The sequence below is a fragment of the Poromitra crassiceps genome (genome assembly GCF_964638095.1).
Source record: "Poromitra crassiceps genome assembly, chromosome: 19".
Taxonomy (NCBI): Eukaryota; Metazoa; Chordata; class Actinopteri; order Beryciformes; family Melamphaidae; genus Poromitra; species Poromitra crassiceps.
The window spans coordinates 25,443,256-25,458,891 of NC_139646.1; the positions used below are offsets into that span (position 1 = coordinate 25,443,256).

Genomic DNA, 15,636 nt, shown 5'->3' on the forward strand with positions numbered 1-15,636 from the left:
CCAGAACGATGAACGTGAAGGAAGCAATTCCTGGTAAAAAAAAACGAGTGGCAGTTTAAGATGAAGAGGCAGCGTCAGCATTTGTCAGTTCACAGTCGGCGACGTCCTTGATCAGATTGTGGACCCAGACGTCCTTCTCATCCTGGGCCGTGTCCACCAGGTAGACGGTAAGCCGGCGCTCCCATGGCTCGCCCTTGACCTCCGAGCCCTCCTGGACGCTCTCCACCAGGGCCACCAGCGCTCGCTTCTCCACGTGGGTCCTGAACACCAGGGAGGTCTCCTCAGACCACTTGAGCTGCGTCACGCCTGCACCGGAGAGAGAGGAGGAGTGTTGACAGGTGGGCTTCAGGGTTTCAGCAAGCCAAGCGTTTTGCATCAAAGACGAAGGAGGGAGAGGAGGACAGAAGGAGCTACTGAAGACGAAGGAGGGAGAGGACAGAAGGAGCTACTGAAGACGAAGGAGGAGAGGACAGAAGGAGCTACTGAAGACGAAGGAGGAGAGGACAGAAGGAGCTACTGAAGACGAAGGAGGAGAGGACAGAAGGAGCTACTGAATATGAAGGAGGGAGAGGAGGACAGAAGGAGCTACTGAAGACAAAGGAGGGAGAGGAGGACAGAAGGAGCTTCTGAAGACAAAGGAGGAGAGGAGGACAGAAGGAGCTACTGAAGATGAAGGAGGGAGAGGAGGACAGAAGGAGCTACTGAAGACAAAGGAGGGAGAGGACAGAAGGAGCCACTGAAGACAAAGGAGGGAGAGGAGGACAGAAGGAGCTACTGAAGACAAAGGAGGGAGAGGACAGAAGGAGCTGGGAAAAGAGAAAGCAGAAGGGAGGCTGTGTAAGGGCGTGTGTCTATAATGTTTTTTTTATGTGGAAAAAGCGCTGCCTGGAAGCGCTTTTGTGAAGAGATAAGTGGCTGGTTAGTGAACTAGGCAGCTGCTAGTTCACTAACTAGGCAGTTTCTAGCTTCTAGGCAGCTTCTAACTAGCAGCTGCAGCCGCTAGTTACTTCAGATGAGGAAAGGGCGCTGGCACTCAGAAGACGACGAGCAAGAGAAAACACTATATGGACACTCCCAAAAAGTGTTAGCTAGGGATGCAGTGATATGATTATCTCACAATACAATTCAATACATGAGATGGGGGTCATGATTCAATACAACCACTCAATTAATACAATACTCAGTAAATAAAAGTACCGTAAATTCCGGACTATAAGCCGCGGCTTTTTTCCCGTTTTTTGGCCTTTTTTGCCCCCTGCGGCTTAAATAACGGTGCGTCTTATCTATGGATTTTTCCAGCAAACGGCCACTCGGGAACCTCCAAAATCTATGGATGTTGGTATGAGGCAGAACGAGAGCAAGACAGACATTATGAGAGCGAGACCCTGATTGGATGATGTTGCAAAAAATGTGCCTCGCGACCTGATTGGAGCACTGTGCCACTACTCTCTCTCAGCCACTACGGTAAAACACCCTCCCTCCCTCCTCCCTCGCTCCGGGAGGAAAAAGGCAGCGATTGAGCTGGAAAGACAGTCTGAATGAAATTGAATGTAACATTCCCAATTCTATGTATTACATTCTAAAAAACTAACAGCAACATTTTGGAAGGCTGAGCCACACAACTAGCTCGTTGTAATCTAACATCATGCTTCAAAAGATGGAGAACTGGCTGTGTTACGACGATGGCGGCGATTGAGCCTGAAAGCCATGTCTGAGACAGTAGCGAGACAGGAACAACAACAGCAGCAGCAGCAAAGGATAATGCACAAACCCGAGACGAAAGGGACTGTCCGTCAGGGCGCGGACGACTGTGTGTCAGCAACTCCCTCCCGACTACCAGGAGAAAATTACAAACTTCGGCGAATTCACACAAAGAAAGATCAAGGAATATTCCATCGGACCGGAGCAGATCATAAATATGGATGAAGTGCCTTTGACGTTCGACCTGCCTCTCACTAGGACTGTTAACAAGAAAGGTGAATCGTCCATCACGTTGAGAACCACAGGTCACGAGAGAACGAATTTCACTTGTGTTCTTGGCTGCACAGCAGCTCCCGCCGATGGTGATTTTTAAGCATCTCACAATGTGTGATTTTGTCTGGGGATTAGTGACCTGACTTTTGTTTTGTTGAAATGTTAATAAATGGGAGCTTCCCCAAACAGCCATCTCTTTCCCGACAATCCCCTCTGTGCACGAAGCCTTACATATGGTAATTAAACATCAAAACACCCGCGGCTTATAGACCGGTGCGGCTTATAGAAGAAAAAAATAGTCACCTTTGAAGGTGCGGCTTATAGACCGGTGCGTCTTATAGTCCGGAATTTACGGTAAGTCTGACTGAAGAATTATGTTTATTTCTGAGACACAAATCTTCCTAGGAATGCCATTTGTCTTGCCAGAATGGAAACAACAAATTGAAATAGCAATGCATGGAAAGGTAATGATGAATGAAAGACAAGTATGATCCCACTCACCAGCCAGTTGTGCTGTGATGGCCTGGAAGGGCAGCTGTCTGAACTCCTGTATGAGCGGCCGCAGGTGCGTGCTGCGTACCAGCTCATGCTTGCCGTGGTCCAGCTCATAGGCAGAAACCATCCCGTTGGTCAGAACCCCCTTCACCTGCACACGGTGCCAACTGTGTAGGAATGAGGCCTGAGGTTAGACCCACTGGAATCATTGGAAAGTCACTGCAAAATTCAGTGGTGCACCGAGGAGACGGGCAGCAAACAAATGGTATTTTAGTTTTCCCGGTTTAAAGCCGAGTGCGTAACTTTTGTGGTGGGGAACTTTTGTCTCCCCCTTCTGGCAGTGAGAGTATGTGTGCTGCAGTCATCAGAAGGCGGTACTGAGAAATACTGAGTATTATCTGGAAACTCAGGAGGAGATACTGAGAAATACTCAGTGTTATCTGGAAACTCAGGAGGCGATACTGAGAAATACTGAGTGTTATCTGGAAACTCAGGAGGAGATACTGAGAAATACTGAGTGTTATCTGGAAACTCAGGAGATACTGAGAAATACTCAGTGTTATCTGGAAACTCAGGAGGAGATACTGAGAAATACTGAGTGTTATCTGGAAACTCAGGAGGCGGTACTGAGAAATACTCAGTCTTATCTGGAAACTCAGGAGGCGGTACTGAGAAATACTCAGTGTCATCTGGAAACTCAGGAGGAGATACTGAGAAATACTCAGTGTTATCTGGAAACTCAGGAGGCGGTACTGAGAAATACTGAGTGTTATCTGGAAACTCAGGAGGAGATACTGAGAAATACTCAGTGTTATCTGGAAACTCAGGAGGCGGTACTGAGAAATACTGAGTGTCATCTGGAAACTCAGGAGGAGATACTGAGAAATACTCAGTGTTATCTGGAAACTCAGGAGGCGGTACTGAGAAATACTGAGTGTTATCTGGAAACTCAGGAGGAGATACTGAGAAATACTCAGTGTTATCTGGAAACTCAGGAGGCGGTACTGAGAAATACTGAGTGTTATCTGGAAACTCAGGAGGAAATACTGAGAAATACTGAGTGTTATCTGGAAACTCAGGAGGAGATACTGAGAAATACTGAGTATTATCTGCGGCGATCGGCTTCATCAGCATTGTGGAACTGGTGTTTGAATGTAACAGAATTGATGTAACACACTAGACTAGAGCTTGAATCCACTGTCGGAAACCTTTCTTTCCAAATCCCACAACTCTGTGAAATCAAATTCCCTCAATGTGACAGATGGTAATTGCCACCTACTTCTTGTCTATTTGAGCAGCGTAGACCTCTCCTTTCTGGATGTGCGTGGCTGCGGCGGTGCTCTCCGCCTGGTTGTAGTAGAGGATCATCTCCCCCATCAACACCACCAGCTTATGCAGGTCCTGCCAGGGCTGCAGCACAAAGTAGCCAGGGTGCAGAGCCACCGGCACGAACACATCCATGTTCTGACCGGGCTAAAAGACAGAGGGAGCACAGCAACTTAAAAATACAGAAAACAACATTCAAAAAGAACAATAGATAAGGACAGGACAAATGATAGAAACCTTTCTCTTAACCAAAAGGCAAAAGATGCAAAAATAATTCCCTTCATTACTAAGCTAACCCCTAGAGAAAGTTTTTCCCTCCCCGCCCACCTGAGGGAGATCCAGGAGAGGAGGCATCGGCAGTGGCTTCTTCCCAGTTGTGGTGGTCTTCGCTGGGGCAGGAATGTGGGGTGTGTCCCCTCTACCCTGCTGCGCTTGGGTTGCGGACTTGAATGTGGTGGTGCTCAGGGCCGGGCTGCTCAGAGACAACTTCTCCACCAGCACACTGAGATGAGCTATGGAGTTTCAGGAAAATCCATGCACACACAAGCACAAATAATAGCTTTGTCAATGATGGGTGCTGAAATTTGTCGACAGGTAGTGTCAACAGCCAAAAATATTCTAATGTATATTGATTATTTAAATATGTAAGCATCGTCATACCAAAGTCATCAAGATGTTTGGTAATATACCACATAATGAGCATGAAATAAATATAAGCGCATTAGAATAGTATTACAATAAGCCAATGTGGTTATTATGGAGAAATCATATGTTGCAAAAACTCATACATCATATACAGTAACTAGCATGCTGGGGATTGAAACTTGCAGGGATGACCCTGTGAAAAGGGTTTAAAACTTGAGAAAATAAGTCTTAATTTCTTCATTCCTGATTTATTTTTTAGTATGACCACAGATTACTTCCCCCACTGTAGAATATGTCACCACTTACTGGGAAATACATTTTTTGAATCTAATTTTGCCCAGACGTGATGAAGATATTGTACTCATTGAACAGTAAATCCACTCTATACAGTATAAACATGATCTTTCTGTTATTCCTTTGATCTTTGGTAGGTCAGTCTTAGATAACAAAACTCTCAAAGCTGGTTAGAAACGAGAGCCAGGACTCTCAGGCTGAAGCTGTAGTTTTCTAGCTTCTAACTGAGTTTGGACAGACTTATTCATGTACACACTACACAAGACACTGAATTGTCTGAGATTCGGTTTCAACAGGGAATTTGTTTTTGACGTTGGCTTTACCTTCATCTACAACGTTGCCGTTGGGGATGGCGGTGGTGTTGTTGTTCTGCTCGGTGAGTTTCTGCCACATCTCTGACTGGACCAGATGACGGTTGATACTCTTGTCCAAATCCTGACTGTCCGCACCGATAACAACGTTGCCGTTGGGGATGGCGGTGGTGTTGTTGTTTTGCTCGGTGAGTTTCTGCCACATCTCTGACTGGGCCAGCTGACGGTTGATACTCTTGTCCAAATCCTGACTGTCCGCACCGATAAACAGGTACATATGGACAACCCTGTCCTCTTTGTCCTGGTCTAGCTTCTAAAAAGGATATAATAAAAACAGAAAGTGAGAAAGAACTACAAGTCATCTTACTGTCCGGACGACACCTGATCTACAAGTCATCTGTGCTGTCCGGTCGACACCTGATCGACAAGTCATCTGTACTAGGGATGGGCATTTCTAGCAAAAACACTATTCGAAATTCGCTGGCCAAATTCGAATTTAATTCGAAATTCGAAAATAAAAATAAAAATGTAAAAAAAATTAAAAATGTATTATTATTTTTTTGTGAGTGAAATGTTGCATTGTCTCCCCTGATTCTAAGTCTACGGCTTTATTAATTAATATAAAAAGCTTCTGCTGTGGATTTTTAGCTCAAACAAGCATTGCACCACTGAAGTAAAGAACATGTTACATGACATTGACATTTTCGAAAATAAAAAACAGTTTTGACAATCATGAGTGGTTCATTAAATATTTAGTAGGCTCAGGTCTGAGTGCCAAAGGGGTGCCAAAGTCACCCCCTCTCCCTCTTCATGGGATTTCATCCGCCATTCATTTTTCCATAAACCTTGCTTAAAATGCTTATAAAAATTGTTTTGCTTGCTCAAACCAAGCGATTTGACTATACTTAGAATCAGGGGAGACAATGCAACATTTCACTCAAAAAATTTTTTTTTTTTTTTTTTTCGAATTTCGAATTTCAATAATAAAAGTCGACCTTGATAATAACAACGATTATTCGAAAATTCGAAATTCGATGCCCATCCCTAATCTGTACTGCCAAATACACCTGATCTACAAGTCATCTGTACTGCCAAATACACCTGATCTACAAGTCATCTGTACTGTCCGGACGACACCTGATCTACAAGTCCTCTGTAGTGTCCGGATGACACCTGATCTACAAGTCATCTGTGCGGTCCGGTCGACACATGATTTACAAGTCATCTGTACTGCCAAATACACCTGATCTACAAGTCATCTGTACTGCCAAATACACCTGATCTACAAGTCATCTGTACTGCCAAATACACCTGATCTACAAGTCATCTGTACTGCCAAATACACCTGATCTACAAGTCATCTGTACTGCCAAATACAGAGTTATGTGGCGGTGATAGTCTCAATCAGCATTGTGGGAACTGGTTTGGCAATGTCTTGAATGTAACGGATGTTCATTTATATGTACCGTAAATTCCGGACTATAAGCCGCACCGGTGTATAAGCCGCACCTGCAAAGTTGACTATTTTTTTCTTATATAAGCCGCACCGGACTATAAGCCGCGGGTGTTTTAATGGTATTTTTTTTTTTTTTTTTTGTGTTTTAATGTTTAATTACCATATGTAAGGGTTCATGCACAGAGGGGATTGTCAGGAAAGAGATGGCTGTTTGAGGAAGCTCCCATTTATTAACATTTCAACAAAACAACATAACACAACACCATCTGTGTTGTTATTTACAGTGCACACAGTGTCATACAGTGTGGTGAAAAGAGGGCAAGAGAGGAAATTAAAACACAAGTGGATTTATAGTTAGAAAGAGTGCTAAAAAAGAGAGATTTTTTTTTTTTTTTTTTTTTTGAAAAAATCCATAGATAAGCCGCACCGTTATATAAGCCGCAGGGGCCAAAAAAGGCCAAAAAACGGGAAAAAAGGTGCGGCTTATAGTCCGGAATTTACGGTATATGTACATACTGTATATGTGTGCGTGCACACACCTTGATTCTGCAGTCCACAGAGCTGAGGACAGCCTCCTTGAGGCAGATGATGGCCTCAGTGGGCCACTCTCCTGCTGGGACAGGGAGGTCAGCCAGACGGCACTTGATTGCCTGGGAGAAAGACGACACGCAATAAAACAATACACCTTCAAGAATTTTTGTGACCGTGTCCAAAAACTGTATGCAATCACTGACTATGTTTACATGGACTGCAATAATCTGACTTTTGAACTTATTCTAAATAAAACAATAGTTCAATTAAGGATTTTACATGAGTTGCTTAGAGAATATTCCATTCATATTCCTGTTTACACGCTACAGAGCATTAGATTAGATACTTTTCAGAACATTACATTAGCCAGGTTCCAACATAGATCTCATGCAATAAATACAATAAACAAAAACACAATACAACCCGTATCACAGTTAGGGATGGGTATCGAGCACTGGTATTATTTAGTACCGGTTCCTGATTGGTCGGAACCAGGAATATTGCCCGCTTTATTAAAGTTACACTGGGCCATGCGTCCATTACGTGCAACGTTACTGCACTAATTAGTTAGTGTAACGTTAAAGTTATCATCTGTAGCTTAACAGGCAGCATTATCACCTCTAAAAGAGTTTATTTTTGATGAGAAATGAATGATTGCGAGTCCAAAACACCGTAAAAAAATCTAAACTTTATTTGAAAACGTTATTTAAAAGGACAAAAAAGACGGGTAGTCTTTTTTGAATTATGAATATATGGATATATTTGAATTATGAATAATATGAATTACTATCCGGTTACACGTGTACACGGTGACACCCCTAAAGGATATCTTAAGTATCGGTATCGATAACCAGTACAGATACCGGAACCGATATCGATACCGGTATCGATAAAATCCAAACGATACCCATCCCAAATCACAGTACAGTAAATAGACAGAAGAACCAGACTTGTATTGCACAAGCCAGTGTTTCCCCTAGGATGGAGTTGTAGCAGCGGGGGTGAAGCATGCGCACATGAGAAATTATTTTGCACAAAACATGTATTTTGTTTGCCTTGCGTTGCTTGAGATTGAGGCGCACACAGACGAGCACACGAACCAAGAAGCACTGACCTGCGGTGGGATGACGGTGAAGTCGTTGAGGAAGGGAGGGGGGATCTCTCGGAGTTCAGTCACCTCTACAGAGGCTGGTATGCCCAGGTCAACGAACAGGACGTCAATCACTCTGCTGCCGTACAGGCTGATGATCTAACAATTGAAGACGAGACATTTCAAAACTTGTCACGCTTAATACAAATGTGTTTTCAGGTTACAGCGTCTTCCAGCAGTTCCTACCTCCACTCTGGACCACTTCCCTTTGTGGCGGGCCAGACAGAACTTGCCACTGAACGGCCTGGACACCAGGGACTCTGCCGTCACCTGGGAGAGATAAACACAAACGCACAATGTAAGACCTTCCAAATAGTCTTCCAAATAAAAAATAAAAATAAATTTTGCCCATGGCTTTCCACGGTCAACTAGTTTCAGATGCTACCAGAAACTTCACTCTGCCTTTAAAACCAAGCCCCCTACAGCCATTTGATTTGTATAACTTATGAAATCAGGGGCCGGTTGCACCAACTGGTCTTACGACTGGTCTTAAGCTAAGTTGGTCGTAACTTTACGACCTAACAGCTACGCCGGTTGCACCAAGATGGCTTAAGCCTTATTTTCACTACGACCAGGCGTAAGAGTTACGCCTGGTCAGGAGGAGGCGTAGCGCCTGCCTGTAACAGAGATCTCTGCGGAGACCTTTTTGACCGTCATCGTCGTAACACAGCCAGTTCTCCGTCTTTGAAGCACGATGTTAAGATTATAACTAACTAGTTGGTGTGGCTTAGCCTTCCCAAATGTTGCCGTTAATTTTTTTAGAATTTAATACATAGAATTGGGAACGTTACATTCAATTTCATTCAGACTGCCTGACACTAATCGGCGCCGCCATTTTCCCCAGGGGCTTCTACAGGAGGAGGGGGGTGGGAGGAGGGAGGGTGTAGTGACGCACATACAGTAGTGGGTGACGGCGCGAGGCACATTTGTGGGCCAATCAGAGGGCATTCCCCGACAATTTACATGGACGCGCATTGCTACGACCAGCATAGTTAAGACCAGACATAAGCCGTGTTGGTGCAACAGGCGTAAATCCACTCTAAAGACTGGTCTTAACTAAGACCGACGTAGGAGTTACGACCAGGCATAGTTAAGACCACTTGGTGCAACCGGCCCCAGGAGATTAATGGGAGAAATGACCAATCAGGAACGCAGTGGCAGAAAGGGTTAAAAATAGGGAGGCTCCACCACGGCCCACAGTTTTGTAATCACTGGGTTTAGGCCCTGTTTACACGGCGACGCTCCCTGCATAAAAACAGCAAACTTTTTTAGCGTTAGTGCCTTCCTTTTACACGGTGACGGTGTTATTGGGGGGTGAAAACACCCAAATCTGAAAACGGGTTCCAGAGTGGAATTCTTGAAAACGCTGCCCGTTACTGTCGCTGTGTAAAGTGGAGAAACGCTATTCAGGTGATGACAGTCCCCCTTCACCATCTTAGACAATAGGAACATCTAGCCCAATACAGCCTTATGGCACAGGCATAATGAGTCGCATTGACATTGAACAAATGTGATAACGATTTGCTAAAAACACAATCTGCGTTAAGTCCCCCCCTACTAACGTCGCACATAGCCTATTAATCACTGTCTCCCGCATTGAATAATTGACAACTCACTGTCTGGATGCATTTCCTCAAGTGAAGTCCCAATTGTGCTCAGGTCTTTTTTATGTTGCTTTACTGGGTTTTTATTCGGTAATCTAATCTGGAGCAGTTTATTAGGCTACCATTTGTGACTTCTGTGTCAGACGCGTGGAAAATGCATTTAAAAACTTTAATCACAAAGCTAAATCAAGCCCGTTAGAAACAGACAGAATAGGGGAAGCTAGGCGGTTTTTACCTTCAAAATAAAAGCCGTATTTTATAACTGGGTAAATAAAAGTCAGGGTTGTGGACTTTTAGTTGTCTGTGTTCTATATGTCTTCTGTGTATTTCAGATCACACACAAAAAACGTTGTGACATGCATCAATAAGACTTAGTTTCTTTAATTACCATTATCGTGAAGGTTTTAACCAGAAGTTTCAATGTTATTCTGGCTCACTTGACGCTTTTGCGGCTTCAGTCAGCCTGACAGTCTGCACTCTGCACGCAAATCGTTATCACACCAGCTGTGTGTAAATGCAAAATAAAAGGTGAGGACGCAACGCTAGTTTGCCGTTTTATGCAGAGACGGTTGTCGTCTAAACATGGCCTAAGTCAACAAGATCCGGAACATGGTTTTCACCGCATCTCTACATCTTATACAAACAGGTGATCCTAACATTTTGCTGATTAAGTGCATTTCCATTTACTAAACTAACCGCCTAAATCGTGGTTTTCCGTTCATGGAGGGATTTCAGCACTGTAAGTTCTTGTGTTGTGTACCTGGGAGATGAAGAAGGCCTCTATTTTGTCCAGTAGCACGTTGAGTTTTGCAGTTCCTCTGGAGGGCAGCTGGCAGTAGATGATCCCGTCCGAACACACATTGGTCACACACACGTTCTTATAGGTAGAGCTTACCTGCAGGCAACAGAGCACATCAAGGGTTAAGGCCAGAGGATGGCTGCTTATTGCATTGCCATGTTCCAGCTGTGGAGGGAGGGGCCAACCGGAGCTGAAACATGATGACACTGAGCATGTGCCAGCTGTGGAGGGAGGGGCCACGGGAGCTGAAACATGATGACACTGAGCATGTGCCAGCTGTGGAGGGAGGGGCCACCGGAGCTGAAACATGATGACACTGAGCATGTGCCAGCTGTGGAGGGAGGGGCCACCGGAGCTGAAGCATGCTGACACTGAGCATGTGCCAGCTGTGGAGGGAGGGGCCACCGGAGCTGAAACATGCCGACACTGAGCATGTGCCAGCTGTGGAGGGAGGGGCCACCGGAGCTGAAGCATGCTGACACTGAGCATGTGCCAGCTGTGGAGGGAGGGGCCACCGGAGCTGAAGCATGATGACACTGAGCATGTGCCAGCTGTGGAGGGAGGGGCCACCGGAGCTGAAGCATGCTGACACTGAGCATGTGCCAGCTGTGGAGGGAGGGGCCACCGGAGCTGAAACGTGATGACACTGAGCATGTGCCAGCTGTGGAGGGAGGGGCCACCGGAGCTGAAGCATGATGACACTGAGCATGTGCCAGCTGTGGAGGGAGGGGCCACCGGAGCTGAAATGTGATGACACTGAGCATGTTCCAGCTGTGGAGGGAGGGGCCACCGGAGCTGAAACATGCCGACACTGAGCATGTTCCAGCTGTGGAGGGAGGGGCCACCGGAGCTGAAACATGATGACACTGAGCATGTGCCAGCTGTGGAGGGAGGGGCCACCGGAGCTGAAACATGACGACACTGAGCATGTGCCAGCTGTGGAGGGAGGGGCCACCGGAGCTGAAACATGATGACACTGAGCATGTGCCAGCTGTGGAGGGAGGGGCCACCGGAGCTGAAACATGCCGACACTGAGCATGTGCCAGCTGTGGAGGGAGGGGCCACCGGAGCTGAAATGTGATGACACTGAGCATGTGCCAGCTGTGGAGGGAGGGGCCACCGGAGCTGAAACATGACGACACTGAGCATGTGCCAGCTGTGGAGGGAGGGGCCACCGGAGCTGAAACATGATGACACTGAGCATGTGCCAGCTGTGGAGGGAGGGGCCACCGGAGCTGAAACATGCCGACACTGAGCATGTGCCAGCTGTGGAGGGAGGGGCCACCGGAGCTGAAATGTGATGACACTGAGCATGTGCCAGCTGTGGAGGGAGGGGCCACCGGAGCTGAATAGATTGAAGCGTGGCAAGACAGATTTGTCGTGTGACCGTGATCATGTTAAGATACATGTATGATCATACATGTTAAGATACATGTATGATCTTGCGCAAATCCAGCTGCCTCGCAGTGTTAGGGCTCCGCACCCACACCTTGCCATCACACAAAGACCAGCGTACTCACAGTCAGCGGGTTGTCCATGTTCTTGTCCTGCAGGCTCCTGAGGCAGGTGGCGTTGATGTTGAGGTCATCATTCTGCGACGTGTCGTACAGCACGGCCAACAGCATGTCGCTCTGATGACACGGCTCCACCGTCTCCATCAGCAGGATCTTTCCAACCACCAAGTTGTCCAGGCAGGACCGCACTGCTTCATGGGAGCTCAAGAACTCCAGGCCTGCGAGGAGGGCAAAGAAGGAGTTTGGGGGGAAGTGGAGGAGGACAGGAGAGGGAGAGATGCAACCACCGAATGAGAGGGAAATAGTGTTCCGTGTGCTGTGTGCCATCAAACTTAATTGCATAGCAGAGCAGACTGCCTTTTACTGGCCGGGTGTGGCTACACGTTTTGCCGGTCTCAATTAGAAGCAATTTGCAATTTTCGGCTTTCATCCTTTACAGGTTACCGATATTTTGGGGTTACGATATTAGGGGTCTCGCTCCCTCGTCTCCTCCTCTCTGTTCAGGATTACCATATGCACGGGATCCAAGGTTAACCTGCCTGCGTAATTCTCAACAGATTTCTGTCATTCAAATTTCTCTGTAATCCGCAAAGTTTGATTGTTAATTCCTTCCTTGTCAAAGTCAGTCAGTTTATTTGCCATCTGCAGTAGAAACTGCATTGGAATTTATATATATATTTATTTATTTATTTATAATAAAATGAGACAAGTGCACATGTGGATAGATCAGAGTCCTCCAGCTCAAATTTAAAGTGCAAGATATTAAAGTGCACATCAATAGAAAAGGTGCCTATGCATAGAGACAGCAGTGCATGGTCAGACAGGTGTAAGACATCTTATACAAGAGAATTACACGGGACATGTAGCCTATTGCAACTATCTGGTAAGCCTTTGCTTGTTCCACAACACTGTTGCCTGCTAGAAGAGCAGCTAATGATAACCTGTAAGTTAACTCATTGAGTGCCATGGACGAGTATGTTCGTCATTTCGTTTAGTAACGTAGAGTGCCAAGGACGAGTATGTTCGGCAATTGCGTTTTTTGACGGTGGGACGTGGATCAAAGCATCAGGCATCTCCTGTACAAATATGGGAGCTATTGAAGGTGTATAACCTATTTTACGGACTCATTAGGTGGCGACAGTGCTCTCCAGATTACAGAAAGGTCCGGAAAACTGCAGCAAAAAGCCGTGATCAAAGAGAAGCCGATGCATGCTGCAGCCAGAGCCATATAGATTGCTCTGTCTGCAGCTGACGTCGGGCTGCGAACATCAGTCAATCCGCGCACACAACTGAGCTCCTCTGCCTCTGTCTGTCTGTATATAGTTTCTCCACACGATTACCCGCCAGAAAGGCAGCACCCGACGCCGAAGGGCCAAACCTATCCCTGCAGTCCCGTTTGGCATTTCCTTGTCGCGCTGGGAGCCGCCCGGCGCAAAAACGGAGGCTCCGAAAATAGACTGGGTGTGTGTGGGGAGGAGTTTGCAGCTGAGGCGGGGAGAGGGGGGTGGGGCACGCAGGCTCCACAGAACTACACCACGTCACTACATCAGAAAATATTAGCTAGCGTCAGTGAATGTGCTTGAAATGCTGCATTTCACAAAAGGCTGAATATCTCAGCTTATAATTTGAAACCTGTCTTTTTGCTCAAAACAGCCTATCTTCTCCGGCTCATAACTAAAGAACGGAAAATGGGATCAATAAACTTTTTTTTGCAGATGATAGAAGAGAGTCTCCTCGTTCTTTGTGCGTGTTCGGTGTTTACATAGTAATATCACACAATATTCTGTGGGCCTCGAGAAATCACTGAAAACGCTCTGAAACTCTGGCACTGGGAGCTTCCGTTCTCCAAAAGTGGCTGGCACTCAATGAGTTAAACAGAATGTTTTGTTAGCTTGCTGCAGGCTAACAGCTAACGGTAAGCTAACGCAGTCAGAAAGTGAATGTGCGAGCGATGCGGTGCATCTCTATCAGCTGATTACTGACCTGATGGCTTTTTATTATTTCTCCTCACAAAGCGCTCCAGGCAGACATGCAGGCAGACATGCCGTTAAAGCCTTGCTGCTCTCAGGTTACCGTCACATCGCGTGCCGTAAAGTGGTATCGGGCGTACCGCGTCAGTATCGGGCGAGTACAGTCAAATAGGCCAGTATCGGGACATCCCTAGCCTATAGATGATCTGTCTCTCGGGGGGAGAACAAATTAATGACTTGATATGTTATTTGAAGGCCTAATTTTTATACAATATTCATACTGGCTTAAATAAACAATTTGATAGTATTTCCCATCTTTGCTAAGCGAGAGTTTTATGTCAAAATAATTATGTCCCATATAGACGCCTGTCCCAAATAATGTCCTGTCCCCCTGGTTGAGTTCAGTGATTGAAGAAAATAAAAGCCTGGGCTATTAATTGAAATTCTACGGTTATCTACCTAAGCTTTTTGTCCTGGAAGAACAAAATGAGTTTGTTCTATTGTGATATTTTAGCGTTTTTACGTACAAGTCCTATAGTAAAACCTATAGCTTGTATGTACCTGCCAGTCGGACATTGGTGGCCTGGAGGGGCAGAGAGAGGAAGTCCTGGTGCAGCTCCAGCAGGTTGGTCCCACTCGTCTCGAAAGAGAAGCCATAGTCCACATAGTACACCTGGTAAACACACGCAGACACAAGCTCTCAAACAAAACTCCCAACACACACTGCACTTCTGTTCCAGCCTCGTTTCTGTCACCATTCAATTATTTCCAAAACACCAGTAAAATAATGAACGATACAAGTCACCTTGACCTTGTTGGAGGCCGTGACCTCCAAGACCTGGACCCTGGCCAGCTCGTCTCCTTCCTCCCCTCTGCATGCTGCCAGCTGACCAATGGCAGGGCTGGACAGGGGCTGGTGGGCGGGGCGTTGGCTATAGAATGCGCACATGGCACGTTCCATGGCCTCCACAGCGTCAGAGTAGTTCTCACCGACATACCTGAACAGGACGAGCACATGGATGTTCAGATGTTAGGATGTTGTTGGTGGCATTGTAGAGGGACAGAAAATGTCAACAGCTGCCAACATTAAAGCTGATCCAAATTGTAAATGTCTTCGACTGTGCAGGCAGAACTTGCGACAATAAATGGCACTTTACGACGTATTAGAAAAGCATCTGACATCTAATGGTTAAAAGCATACTACAGAAATTGCAATATGCGAGGCTGACGTATTGCACTCTAAGGTAGGGATGGGCATCGAATTTTCGAATAATCGTTGTTATTATCAAGGTCGACTTTTATTATTGAAAGTCGAAATTCGATTTTTTTTTTTTAGTGAAATGTTGCATTGTCTCCCCTGATTCTAAGTATAGTCGAATCGCTTGGTTTGAGCAAGTAAAACAATTTTTATAAGCATTTTAAGCAAGGTTTCTGGAAAAGTGAATGGCGGATGAAATCCCATGAAGAGGGAGAGGGGGTGACTTTGGCACCCCTTTGGCACTCAGACCTGAGCCTACTAAATATTTAATGAACCACTCATGATTGTCAAAACTGTTTTTTATTTTCG

The 15,636-nt window shown here is 45.8% G+C and overlaps 1 protein-coding gene across 1 annotated transcript in view; it reads right to left on the reverse strand.

Moving 5' to 3' along the window:
• Positions 1 to 55: 55 nt before the first annotated feature.
• Positions 56 to 15,636, reverse strand: part of tdrd7a (tudor domain containing 7 a) — a gene marked incomplete at both ends in the record, with an annotated part of 28,621 nt that continues 13,040 nt past the window's right edge. Inside the window, 12 exons of the mRNA XM_083655869.1 lie at positions 56 to 306; positions 2,476 to 2,636; positions 3,749 to 3,942; positions 4,123 to 4,307; positions 5,058 to 5,358; positions 7,041 to 7,151; positions 8,147 to 8,281; positions 8,369 to 8,452; positions 10,547 to 10,681; positions 12,106 to 12,317; positions 14,631 to 14,742; positions 14,875 to 15,067. Of these exons, the coding sequence (XP_083511995.1) occupies positions 56 to 306; positions 2,476 to 2,636; positions 3,749 to 3,942; positions 4,123 to 4,307; positions 5,058 to 5,358; positions 7,041 to 7,151; positions 8,147 to 8,281; positions 8,369 to 8,452; positions 10,547 to 10,681; positions 12,106 to 12,317; positions 14,631 to 14,742; positions 14,875 to 15,067 (2,074 nt within the window). The remainder of the gene's footprint in view (positions 307 to 2,475; positions 2,637 to 3,748; positions 3,943 to 4,122; positions 4,308 to 5,057; positions 5,359 to 7,040; positions 7,152 to 8,146; positions 8,282 to 8,368; positions 8,453 to 10,546; positions 10,682 to 12,105; positions 12,318 to 14,630; positions 14,743 to 14,874; positions 15,068 to 15,636) is intronic.